This window comes from Phoca vitulina, unplaced genomic scaffold (assembly GCF_004348235.1).
Source record: "Phoca vitulina isolate PV1807 unplaced genomic scaffold, GSC_HSeal_1.0 scaffold13, whole genome shotgun sequence".
NCBI classification, from domain to species: domain Eukaryota; kingdom Metazoa; phylum Chordata; class Mammalia; order Carnivora; family Phocidae; genus Phoca; species Phoca vitulina.
The window spans coordinates 21,881,471-21,894,702 of record NW_022589716.1 but is presented as its reverse complement, the minus strand read 5'-3'; the positions used below and the strand labels follow the sequence as shown (position 1 = coordinate 21,894,702).

Below are 13,232 nucleotides of genomic sequence, written 5' to 3'. Positions count from 1 at the left end.
CCACAGGACTCCTAGAAACTTGTAGACTTCATTGCACACTATGAATTAAATAGGCATTCATAGGCTAATCTTAGAACCTAATGACCACATTTAGTATTTTCTTGATGAGAAAATGTATGCCAAGTTCCAAATAGTCAACCTAAAAAATAAATATTAAAAGAGCAACTTCCTCATAGCTGCTTGATCTTAATGGAGAAATAATTAGTAAGAGACTATATAACCATTACTAGATAAGTGATTACATTTTAATATATACATGTTGGTATGCCATCTATAGGGCATGCTCATTACATTAGGGTGGCTTCATGATTTATACAACTTACATTTACAAACTCTGGCTCTAACTAATGCAAGTTTAGAAATTAATCTTTCGTCAGTGATACCAGAGGAGATCTGTGAAGAACTCCATATTTTCAGTTGTTCTTCATTAAAAGCAATGGGGAAGAAGGTAGATGTTGTGTGTGCATGTAGTTAACAAGATGTTAGCACACTTCTGATTTTAATATTCATCTGAGGAAATAAAGCAGACTCACTAAATATTGCTGGTAAATTTCAGGAAACATTAGCCTGTAACATTCTGGGGAGAAGAGCAGCGCCCATGTGCAATGTTTTGACGGGACTGCCATTTTTTAAGTGTCAGGGAGGGAGGGAGAGGGGGAGAGACACCTCCCTTGGCTACAGTTCTAGAGTAGCATGTTGTGGGGCAAACTCTTTAGTTCATCTGTGGGGATATCATTTGGGAGGAGGGTAATGGGGTCATACATGCCTCATATCACAGAAGATCTTAGAATGGTTCTTTTAAGTCTTCATTGTTTAGAAGTTCGTGTCAGAACTGCTTCAAACAGTGACAGAGAAACTAGACTTGTCATTCACATATGGCACTTCTGCATCCCTCCTGGTTTGATGATCTCTTCTCCGGGGCCCTCATTCTGTTATGCTCTGTCTCTCCCTACAGAGTCTTCGAATGCTACTTTGCTGACCAATGCAGAGAAGATTGCCACCATCACCACCACACACACCCCTTCTCAGCAAGGGGCCCAGGAGACCAGGTCAGACATAGCTTTAGTTGCTTTTGTTAGGTTTAAGGGAAGAAATTAACTCCTGGCCTGATGATAATCGTCCTTGAAGGTTTAAGGGAAAAAATTAACTCCTGGCCTGATGATAATCATCCTTGATTTTTTTTTTTTCTATTTCCCCATGGTTTGCTTTTACATTTATTTCTCTCACTTTGGCAGGAATACCACCAAACCAAAGCCAGAATCTCAGTTTGAGTTCAAAGCACCCCAAGCAACACAGGTGAGGGCCATTCTTCTTTTTTCTCTGTTTGCTTTGTACATTTCCTTCCAACTTTCTGAAGCTGTTTTTATGAGATATCTTTTATAAGATACCCTCAATTAAAATAAATAACCTTTTGTGAGAGGATGTACTAAATATGTACTCACATTTAGTTGTCTAGGAAATGACATTTTATTTTACTACCTTTGAAAAATATTCCTAGATATCCTTTTTAGGTGGGAAAAAACAAACAAAATTAAAAAAACCATAATTGTATCAGGGACTGGCCATCAGAGAAAGAGCAAAATCGCTAATATCTATTCACAGTATTCATAACTATGTTTATGCCAAGAAAATGTCTTTTTTTGTTAAGGTGTTTCTCAGCCTTGTGAATTTCAGGTGAGAGCCATAGAGCTAACTGCCCATCCCACAGGGTAGTAATAGGGGATGCACAAACATGCACGTGAAGCAAATATGGGAAAAGCAAATATGGTTGAGCAGGTTCATTTTGACTGGCCTTCTTAGAGCCTTCAGCAATCCATTCATGCTTCTCAGCCAGGGTAGCAGCCACTCCCCAGATGTGAGGAGGTCGTTGTTGGTGTCCTAGTGATAGACACTGCTGCCATTTTCCAGGCGTGGGGCACGGAGGCTGAACATCCAGCAGTGTGCAGGATGGTATCGTGTAATGACTTTCCCTGCCACAAATACGATTTGTGGCCTCCCTGATTAAATTTTAATATATGCATGTTGGGGTGCAGGCTACAGGCACTCTCATGAATGTTTTCAAATTCTGCATCTGCAAACTTCTAAGATGAATGAATATTAATAAACAATTGAGAATCACCAAGAGAAGGATAGAGACCATGCCTTTTTGTCAAATCACCATGACAGAGAATATTTGGGAAGAGGTGGGAAGAAATATGGACAGATATACGCTCACCCCCAAATGATTACATTTCGGTTTTTTTTAAATAGGAGCAAGATTTTTACACTGTGGAACTGGAAAGAGGAGCCAAGGGATTTGGCTTTAGTCTTCGAGGGGGCCGAGAATATAACATGGACCTCTATGTTTTGCGCTTAGCAGAGGATGGTCCAGCAGAAAGGTGTGGAAAGATGAGGGTAAGTAGGAAGAGGGGTCTGGACAAATAAGTCATCTGCAGCGACTTTTTGACATTACGCAGCTAGAACCTTCTTGTTCCTGAGAACTGCGTTTTCTACTGTTTTCAGGACACTCTAAATGCATGACTCCCACCCTAGCATAAATCTCTCCCTAAAGCATAGTTGGTGGTAGCTGCTCAAGTTAGGTGAGCCCTTTTAACTCTTCAGGGTGGAATGAAGGATTGAAATGACTTATAAATTTATTGAAATACTTTCTCAATCCCAATCCCATAGTTCTTATACTTAATCTCATAAGGCAGGCACATCACTTCACAGGAAATCCTAGGTATACCAGAATGCTTACAGAGCAGGGAAGGCGTGTAGTCCTGTAGGTTCTGGGTGGTGAGCTCCATTCAGTCTCCAGCTGGTCACCAGCTGTGTTACCCGAGCCTCAGGAGCAGGTCAGCTCTGCCTCAGCAAAGGACCAGCAGCTCCATGGCATGAATATTCCCAGTTGCTCTGTAGTAGTTGAAGTTGCAAATTTCGAATATACAAGTGCCAAAAAGATCACTTTGTTCTGTTTAGCTATCTAATATCTGTTACTGTGCATTATGTCACTTTCCTGGGGGGATCAGGTGGTTTAAAAAAAAAATCATGTCATTATAGAGAGGTCACTTAGATTGAGGCATATGCATAGGGAGCAATTTGCTACAAATGAAAAAAATCAAGACAGCCAGATCAAGAAAGGAAAACACATGGAATTGGTCCAGAGCAAAGAGAGGAAAAAAGTGACCAAGGGTAGGGAGCTTAATATTTGTACATAAGGCATAATATTGCTTTTTAAGTTTTTTCAGATTGAATTTTTTTAAAAAGATTTATCTGTCTATTTATTGAGAGAGAAAGAGCTGGGGAGGGGCAGAGGGAGAGAATCTCAAGCAGACTCTCTGCTGAGCACAGAGCCCGACACAGGGCTTGATTCCCGTGACCCTGAGATCATGACCTGAGCTGAAATCGAGAGTCAGACACTTAATCGACTGAGCCACCCAGGCCCCCCCAGATTGAATTTTTAATGAGTGGGTTTTTTTTTAACTGAGAAAGTAGACCATGAAAATGGCTATAGAAAATTAGTGAAAAATGGTACATATTTTAAAATATAGTTTCCAAAGTCAAACCATATTACCAATTTCTTGTATATTCTTTTATGCATATATATGTACAGTTTGTGCACATAGGAATAGAGACACTGTATATGGCTTTTGTTTAAATTTTAAACACATGAGGTATGCTTTTCGATGTCCTTGCTTACTGAAAAAAGTTTCTGATTGAATGAACTATCGTTATCATGCTATTTTGTATTCTGTATAGTTCACAAGACACATTTACGTGTATTATCCAATTTGGTCCTCACACCTTGTTAGGGATGGGTTGTTAACATCCCCTTTTATGGATGAGAAAGTGAGTTCCAGGAAGTTAAAGGATTTGAGCAAGATCAGTTAGCTAATAAGTGACAGGACTCAAATTTAAGGCTTTAATCTCCAAAGCCAGTGCTTTTCCTCTTCTGCCTTCTGGAAAATAAGCTCCACGAGAGTATTTTATCTCCAGTGCCTGTAATAGTAGCGGACACAGAGTAAATGCCACATCTGTGTATCAGTCAGGGTTGTGGTCTCATCAGAAAGCTCACCCGGGGAGGGACACCTGGGTGGCTCAGTCGGTTGGACGTCTGCCTTCGGCTCGGGTCGTGATCCCGGGGTCCTGGGATCGAGTCCCGCGTTGGGCTCCTTGCTCGGTGGGGAGCCTGTTCTCCCTCTGCCTGCTCTTCCCCCTGCTCATTCTCTCTCTCTCTCTCTCTCTGACAAATAAATAAAATCTTAAAAAAAAAAAAAAAAGGAAAGCTCACCCAGGGAAGCGTTTGCTTCTAAGCTCACTCACAGGGTCGTTGGCAGGATTCATTGTCTCTTGAGCTGTTGGCCCTAGCTCTCCCTCATTTCCTTATTGTGAACTCTGTGGGGCAGCTCACCACATGCATCAGAGTGAACAAATGAGACAATAAAAGAGGGGCACATAAGACAGAAGCCAAAATTATTTTGTAACCTTATCTTTGAGCTGACATCCCTTCCCATTTGCCAGAAGCAGGTCACTAATTCCAGCCCACATTTGAAGGGAAGGAGATTACACAGGATATGAATATAGGGAGGAGAGGATTGATGGGGTGGGGGAGGCATCCTAGACACTGCCTACCACATCTTCTTTTCCTGAACAATTAATATTCCCTTTAGTGCTTCATTTTTTTTCCCTTAGCACTTACACTTTCCAACATACACGTATGTCTCTAATTTTCTTGTTAATTGTCTTCCATTAGCATGTCATCTCCATGAGGGCAAGAATTTTTTTTGTTTCCTTACCTGCTGAATCCTAAGCAACAAGAGATTTTCTGGAATATACTCAATAAATATTTAGTAAATCACTCAATGAAAGAATTTTAAAGCATAAAGCACTTTGATAGCTGGTCAGACCCTTTGTGACATTCTCACTCTCGTCTCTTGCTTTGGCAGATTGGTGATGAAATTTTAGAGATCAATGGCGAGACCACCAAAAACATGAAGCATTCTCGGGCTATAGAACTGATTAAGAATGGCGGCCGCAGGGTGCGTCTGTTTCTGAAGCGGGGAGACGGCTCGGTACCAGAATATGGTGGGTCAAACTATGAAAACCTTCCTTCCTTCCCTGGCATGACTCCATGAATTTGTCTCCAGAACTGCAGCAGGAAAGTCTTTTTGTTTTCCCCCTATTCACCAGTGTCTCACCAGCCTTTCGCACCATGTGATTATTTGCCTCGCTTGTTCTGAAATCTCTACACATTTCATCCTTTTGCTTGCTTATGTGGACCGGGGCGTGGCCTAAGACAAGATCTCGATAGCCCCCTTTCTGATAAGCAGAGAGAACGTTTTGTCTAGTCCAACCAAGAGCGAAGGAATGTTTGTTGGAACTGTGCCAAACTGTTTCTCAGATCCAATTGTTAGCACAAACTGACTATACTCCTTTTCAGAAGCAGGAAAGCAGGTTTCCTGAATGATATGTTGAGGCACAATTCTCCTTTATTTTTTTCTTTTTTTGATTACTTGATGTTTTTACTTAAGAGGTGTGAAATTTTTGAGATGATTTGGGGGCCTTGCTCACCTCCTTTACGCGCTGTCTACGACACTTCTGCATATCCCCCTTGCTGGTCCCCATCCCCAGTCAGACCACCTGAGCCCACTACTATAAGACAAACAAGACTGTTGATATATTAGCCATATGTTTTTAGATGAAAAAGGATGAAAGAGATTCCCAGTGCTCATCATGAGGGAAACATGTTACTATACCTTTCCTATGGGGAAAGCCACGTTATACGTAGAGTTCCTTTGTCATATGTGTAGACATGATTTGAATAAACAGCAATGATCTTTGCCTAGCGTAGTCTTCTGATGGCAAAATATTGTATATTAAATGATTATGTCCTATTTACTTGAGAGTCTTGTTTAAAATTAAAAAAGAAAAAAAAAAAAAAAAGCTATGCCCTAGATGTAGGGCTTTTCTTCCCAACCAAAGGTCTACAGAAGTTTCTATAGAAACTGTGATTGAATGGTCCCCATATACGTTGGTCCCCTTTATTAGGGATTGATCTGTTATCACCCTCTTTTCTGAAAGTCATTCTGCACAATTCCCAGTTGCATTTTGGACTTGATGAGATCCTTAATTCAGATGCAGCTCGAAGAGAAGGATAACCCCTTTAAAGGACAGCCTTCCCAGGTGTTGGACACGCATATACAGGTGTAAAATACAAGGGGCCCGAGGCGGGGGGAGGGGGGCTGTCAGATGAGGCCCCTTTAGACACGGCCAACCACAGGGGAGGAATTTTGACGTTGAGACGCCACAGCTGTGCACTGTTACTGAATCTCTGACCATAGGTGTATCAATGCTACTGAAACTGTAACATTGTCTCCCTTTTCTGTCTCCCCTATGCTTCTGTTGGATGTGATATTTCATTTGAGAATCATCGTCAGTAACCTGTGTACCTTCTCAAAACCTATGTCTGTTGCACTGAGGATGAAAATCCAGCACTAACAAATGTTCTTTGGGCTAAAAATAAAGATCCTTTAAAAATACTTGTTTTTTCCAAGAAGGCTTGAACATGCCAGAGTTGTGCTGCTGTAATGTCTCCATGTGTCCCTTGGACTGAATCTCCCTAATTCTATCGATTAGAGTCACAAATGGGTTATAATATGTTAAGTTCCAATATTTTTCTGACTTGATTGGAACCTGCTTCTCTGTGAGGCTATTTTTGTAATGAGTTTTTTGTACTTAATTTAACTGCCGCGGTCTTCAGGGGTGGGGGAGGGCGGGAACTTCGGTCCTTTGTTTGTTTATTGTTAATGCTCTCCTAGGCCAGCTTGTCATTGTTCCAGTTGTTTGAAAAAAAAAAAAAAAGAAAGAAAAAAGGGTGCATCCATTGTCTGGGTTCTTGAGTCACCTCATATGGCTGTCTAAAAAATGTCACTGTTCTGATTGCGGTCTCTGCAGCCTTATTTGAGTTTTGCCTTAGATTGTCTAACTGGACAAATAAACTCTCTTTGCCCTATGTTAACAAATGCAGATTTTTTTTTTCTTTCCTCTTTGTTATAGGGAATCTAAATGTTCAACTTTTTCTCTTTCTCTCTTTCTCTTTCTCTCTGACTGTTCTTGGTGCTGGGCCCTTCCCTTCTACAGCGATGATACCTCCTAATCTCGCTGCATGTATGAGAAATGAAAAGCTCGGGGAGGCTTGCTTCTACCTTATGGGCCATAATCAAACTACGGTTTGTAGCTCAATCAATACTAGGTGTTTCTGTGCTGTGGCCTAATTTCCTCATTGCTTCTGCTTAGTTCTATTTTGATATGTTTGGCAATTCATTCTGAACACCCTGCGTTCTTTGAATTGTAAGTACACCACCGACCCTACTGAAGTCTTCCTGTCCCTTATCTTAAAAGTAGGTGTAAGAAACCCCGAGGTTAGGTTTGTGAGAGTGATCTAAGCACCTCTCCTTACCCAAAGCTTAAAACGACTTTGTAAGCCCCTGTTTGTGTTAATTCTAGGACCCAGCATTCAGAAAGAGCAAACCTCCTATCACAGAGCCCTCCCCTAGGTCGGTAAGGCTTTGATAGACAGAAAGGTGACATGTCCTACTCAGCTATCCTTTGGGAAACTACAGCCCATGGGCCAAATCCTGTCCGCAGCCTGTTTTTCTTAGTAAAGTTTTATTGGCACATGGCCATGCCCATTTCTTTTATGAATTGTCTACAGCTGCTTTTACACTCTTGTCCAGTTAAGTACTTCTCACAAACTACACAGCTGGCAAAGCCAGAAATATTTACTCTTTGGCCCTTTACAGAAAGTTTACAAACCCTGCTCTAGGCTATCTTCCTGTTTTTATTAAAACCCCACCCTGGGTTTTGGGAGATCATTCATGAAACAGACTGTTTAATGTTGACCTTGTTGCCTCATGAAAGATCCTTAAAGAGTTCCTGTGATTCCTTCATCTCTGTGACTGTCACCCTGGTTCACTCGGCAGCACCTCATGTCAGGTGTCTTGCCGGGAATCGTGTAACGTGTCTGACTGACTGGGCTTAGCTGCAACAAGAGCATCCCTGCTTTGAAAAGCGCTCTCATAATGTCAGAGTGCTACCTAAAACATTGGCCATGTCATTTCAAATAGTTTAATAATAAATAGGACCCCTCCCCCCCCCCATGGGCTACTCTGCTTTTAAATCTATAGATATCTTGATGTTGTAAGAAGCAGTGCAGTGAGTCCTCAGCTCCTGGATGCAGTTAGGGCGACCTTGTGTAGCATAAGGAAAATTGTCTCTGAACGGCTGTATCTGAGCCCCACGTGATGTCAGACGTGCCCCTGACAACCTCTGTCCCACTCCCTTTTGTCAGGAAATGCCACATTTTGAAAATAGTTTCTTAAACTTACCCAAAATTAGAGAAAAGTGTTGAATAAAATTCACAAAGGTAGAGAGGATGTTTAATGGACCCTCACATACATGTCACATTTGGCAGTTACCCACATCTGGCCATGTTGCCTCTATAATCCCCTTTGCCCACCACCCTGGAGTATTTTTTTTTTTTTTTTAAGATAAGCGTTTTAAAATAGAAATGTACTTTGCATAAAATGCTTAAAGCCTGAGTGTACAGCTCAGGCTTTTTTTTTTTTTTTAACCTCTATAAACACCCATTTTAATCAGCCAGATCAAAATATAGACTCTTTACATCCCCCAGACCCCCAGAAAGTTTCCCTCATCCCCCTCCAGGTCAATAACCTAGATTACTTTAAAGCAAATTAAGTATTCTTTAAAGAAAAGAATGTTTTCTCTTGTGGGGGCCTGGGCGGGAAGAAGGGTGGGCAGGGGAGAAGGCTTGACGGGTGGGGAAAGAAGAGCAAGAGGCAGTTAAGGTGGGGACTTTTCGATACTGCTAGATACACTGTTTGGGTTGTGCCTTTAAAGACTAAAATCGTGACTGATGCTGTAAGTTCCTTAATGATCTATGTCTGGGGTGTAGCCATCAGCAGCTAGATGCGGAAAGCCGCAAGTGCTAAGTTTTTAACCTTCGCTAGTTGCAGTTAGACTTAACCAGGATTCAGTCGGCTTTGATTCTGACTGCTTTAACAGTTGTTTGCTTGTTGTGACTAATGAGATCTCAGGCGTGGGAGTGGGGACAGGAGCCCAAGGCCCTCGATACCAAACTGTGGCTCTCCTTTCTTTTCCTGGCAGACCCCAGCAGCGACCGGCACGGCCCCGCCGCCGCCGCCGGTGCACAAGGGGTTCCGGAAGTGAGGGCCGCGCCCCCCGACCGCCGACAGCATCCATCATTGGAGTCCAGTTACCCACCCGATCTTCACAAATCATCACAGCATGGGGAAAAGCGGGCACACGGGAAAGACCCAAAAGGCAGCAGAGAGTATAGCAGACAACCCAATGAGCATCACACATGGAACGGAACTTCTAGAAAACCCGACAGTGGGGCTTGCCGACCCAAGGACCGGGCACCGGAGGGACGGAGAGAGGCGCCCCCGGAGCGGATGGTGACCAACGGCCCCAAGAGGAGGTCCCCGGAGAAGCGCAGAGAAGGCACCCGCAGCGCGGACACCACTTTGGAGAGGAGGGAGAAGCACGAGAAGAGGCGGGAGCTTTCTCCGGAGCGGAGGCGCGAGCGCTCGCCCACCCGCCGAAGGGACAGCTCGCCCAGCCATCGCAGGAGGTCCCTCGAGAGACTCTTGGATCAGAAACGGTCCCCAGAGCGCAGGAGGGGGAGCTCGCCAGAGCGGAGGGCCAAGTCCACCGACCGCCGGCGGGCGCGGTCCCCCGAGCGCAGGCGCGAGCCGTCCCTGGAGAAGAGGAACAAGGAGGAGCGAGTGAGCCACCGAGGAAGGGAGGAGCCCAGTGCGAAACCGGATGCCGGCCGAAGCTCCAGACATGCCCCCGAGCAGAGAAGGCGACCTTACAAAGAATGTAGCACCGACCTCAGTATCTGAGACGCTGAGGCAAGTCCAACCTTTACCGTGTCAAAGGTTCTAAGAGGAAGGTCACAAACCTGAAATAATTTAGTTTCTTACCTGGTGAAGCGTCTGACACCCGATGATCCTATGAAGAGCAACAAACATTTTATGCATTTGAAATCTTAAAAGAAAAAAATATATATATGAAAAGTGTTGTGCCTGATGTATAATATTAAAGAAAGTATTTTTAAATGCGTACTTTTTTGGAAATTATTTGCCAAATGCTGCCCCGAAGAGATATACATTTTGTTTCTACATAAACTGTAGAATTGTCAAGAATTGTTCCCTTTTGGGGGGCAGTCTTTTTCTCTCCTGGTTAAATAGGGCTGTTGATCAGAATTTTCTCTAAGGGAAATTATTGATTACGTTTAATTAATTTGATGTAGATTGTTATGTAGTGATGTAGTGCTATACTGTAGTTAGGAGTTTTTCTTTAAAAAAAAGAGCAAAAAGGCAGAAGTTATATTTGTAAAAGCTGAGGACTCTTTGAGATGGATTAGGATTGCCGATGATCCTAAAATTAAACTGTATGAAGAGACTACTATTGCAAATGAAGGATATTTATAGCTAAACTACACAGCACAAAGAAATGTTCCCTTCTCGAGTCATAGTTGGTTCAGAAAACAGTTCGTACTCTCCCTGGCCATAGAAAGGCACAGAGAGGAGAAGGTTGGCCGCCATTACCCAAATGTAGCCCAAGCACAGATGGTCAGGTTCATTAGCATCACCAACATCTAATAAGATCTCATTAAGGCAGTGCCATCACAGCTTTGCTCAACTACTAGAAGGAACAGACGGACACTGAACACCTTCTGTGTTGTCTTGTCTGATTTGAGGCTGAATAGTGGATGGAATGGGGAACAATGTGCCCAGTGCAAGGGAGGCGTGAGAATCCTCCATACAGAAAGCGTGTTCCCCTTTTGTAGCATAAGCCCAAGGTTGCCCTTTGCCGAACTGGGGACCAGGGAGTGAGCGTTGGTAGAAGTTACCTCTCTGTTGATATTTAAAGAAATGAGGGCTGGGGGTGCTTTATTCTTAGAGATGCCGATTTCCCTTTGCAACCATAATAAAAGTCTCCAGGATGGTTGAAAGGGAAAAAGACACAGTCCCAGTGGTGGTAGATGGAGTTGGCAAACCTCTGCCCTCATGACAGTGTCCTTTGAGTCCTTGGACAGCAGAACAAAGCATAACCATTTTTCTTTTTAAAAACGACCCATTCTTTTGCAGTCCCGCAGGAGGTGTGGTTGGGTCGGCTTGTAGCCCCAGGATGTGGTTGAAATGGATTACTGCCTAGCTGAGCCAAATGTTTGCTTGTACCTGTTGGACCACTACAGCAAACTGCTGCTTACAATGCATTGTGTATTTCTGTAGTACTGTTTTGCATTTTCCATACAGACACAAAACTTTGCAAGTCAATCACTGTTATTCTCATGGTACTGTTTAAAAAAAAAGGAAAAAGGAAAAAAAATGGAGAAAACCAGCCAATCATTGTGTGTACAGAGTTAAAAATTGTAATTAATAGAGCCTGTTTAAGAAATTAAAAAAAACAAACAACTGTTGCCTTTTTTTCTTGTATAAAAGAGAATTTATGACAAAAAAATTTAGCTGTGAGGAATGTGATACGTGTTTATATTTCTGACTATGGAACAAATTGATTCATTGGAATATATTTTAATGTAAACTAAATCAGGTATGTAAAGCTGTTTTAAAATGGGAGACTATGTAAGTAATTCTCTAAAGCTTTAGTTGGTTTGAATATCATCATTTCCTCCATGGTGAGCCTGCTTGTGAATTATTAAGCACTTGTTCGCATTCTCTGTTCTTCACTCATTTCTTGCAGTGTGCTATGGACTTAATGCTCTTTCTGTATTGATGAAAAGCAGTATGTGGGCCAATCTTTTTATAAAACACTATGCATATATAAATATTACATTGTTCATAGCTTTATTTGACTTCTGGGTTGATACATAACATAGTCTGAGTTCCTGTAGTTGTGTGGACATGCACAAAACACGTTCCTTTCCTGGAACAGAGACAATGTACTTGCTGTAGCTGAAAAGGAGGAAGAGGGTCTGTGACTGCTACTTTTATCATCAGTTTTCCACACAAAGCATACATTGAGCTGTGGTAGTAAGGCTGAGGGAAAACACAACGGAATAATGACATTTGTTTTCATCAGTTTCCTTAGGAGCCCACTTGGGGATTTTATTCCCCAGGCTCCGCTGCTAGGAATGTTCTTGCTATTTCTAGCAAAATCGGTGATGTTAAATGATCGATGCTCTCACTTGTGGTCCAGAGTTTTAAATAAATGAAATCAAGGTGGATTTTTGGAGTACATCGTGAAGGTAACATCTTAATGTCTTTCTTGTTGTCAGAGGTGATATTTGACATTTTAAAATCTGTGTGCTACCCACTTGGGCTTGGCTCAGTCTGCGAAGACTTGGTGTGGCAATGTCCTCTGAGTTCCACACATCAGATTTGCTTTGGAAATATTGTACTGTACAGGGACTATGCATTAAGCAGAAAGATCTAGTTTTCTCTGAACTACTGTAACCTTAAATTGGAGACTGATTCTTGTGAGCCTACTTTCCCTAATCCCCCACCTCATGTAAATGTCTTGATGGGAGATGATGGATGAGTATTTTGTATGATTAAATCAAACCATTGAAGAATCCCCCTCCCACCCATTACACAGTTGATGCCTGAAAGAATGTTGGGGGGAGAACTCGACACCCTACTTGTATTTTTTAAGTTTCTTTTGTGAAAGATTTTTTAATGCATTTTTACTGTAAAAATACATGGAAATGTATGCATTCCATAACCACTATTGCTTCTGGATTGATATCTTTCTTGTCTCTGCGTTGTCTCAAATGTATCAGGGTCAAGTAATCAGGTGAGGGTGCCTGGCTCCAGCTCAGTGCAACAGCAGGGCATTCTGTTGAAAGAGAAGGAATTATGCCTTTGCATCGATGGTACACTGCCTTGCTACTCAAAGTGTGGTCCGCAGACTGCCTGCCTCCTCATTACCAGAGAGGGTATTAGAAATGCAGAATCTCAGGCCCACCCTAGACCTACTGCGTCAGAATGTGCCTTTAACAAGTTCCCCGGCTAATTCAAATGCACCTGAAGTTTGCACAGCACAGTATAGCAAGGAACCCTGGTAAAAAGCAAGACCTGCTAAGCCAAGTGCTTCATCACTTCCTGTGTGATCTTGAGCAAGTTCCTTAATCTCTCTATAGGCCTCACTTTCCTCGTCTTTAAACAGGCATATCTCAGAATTGG

At 42.5% G+C, this 13,232-nt stretch overlaps 1 protein-coding gene across 10 annotated transcripts in view; it reads left to right on the top strand.

The window, feature by feature from the left end:
* The window catches only part of MAGI1 (membrane associated guanylate kinase, WW and PDZ domain containing 1), a 604,531-nt gene extending 591,757 nt beyond the window's left edge, over window positions 1-12,774 (top strand). For 7 of the 10 annotated variants that reach the window (XM_032411708.1, XM_032411705.1, XM_032411702.1 and 4 more), the window contains 5 exons: window positions 956-1,049; window positions 1,236-1,296; window positions 2,251-2,394; window positions 4,926-5,064; window positions 9,166-12,774. In XM_032411708.1, the coding sequence (XP_032267599.1) occupies window positions 956-1,049; window positions 1,236-1,296; window positions 2,251-2,394; window positions 4,926-5,064; window positions 9,166-9,926 (1,199 nt within the window). In that variant the 3' untranslated portion in view covers window positions 9,927-12,774. Of the gene's footprint in view, window positions 1-955; window positions 1,050-1,235; window positions 1,297-2,250; window positions 2,395-4,925; window positions 5,065-7,119; window positions 7,209-9,165 lie in introns of all 10 variants that reach the window. The other 3 variants (XM_032411711.1, XM_032411710.1, XM_032411709.1) reach the window with 1 other exon arrangement.
* The last annotated feature ends 458 nt before the right edge of the window (window positions 12,775-13,232 follow it).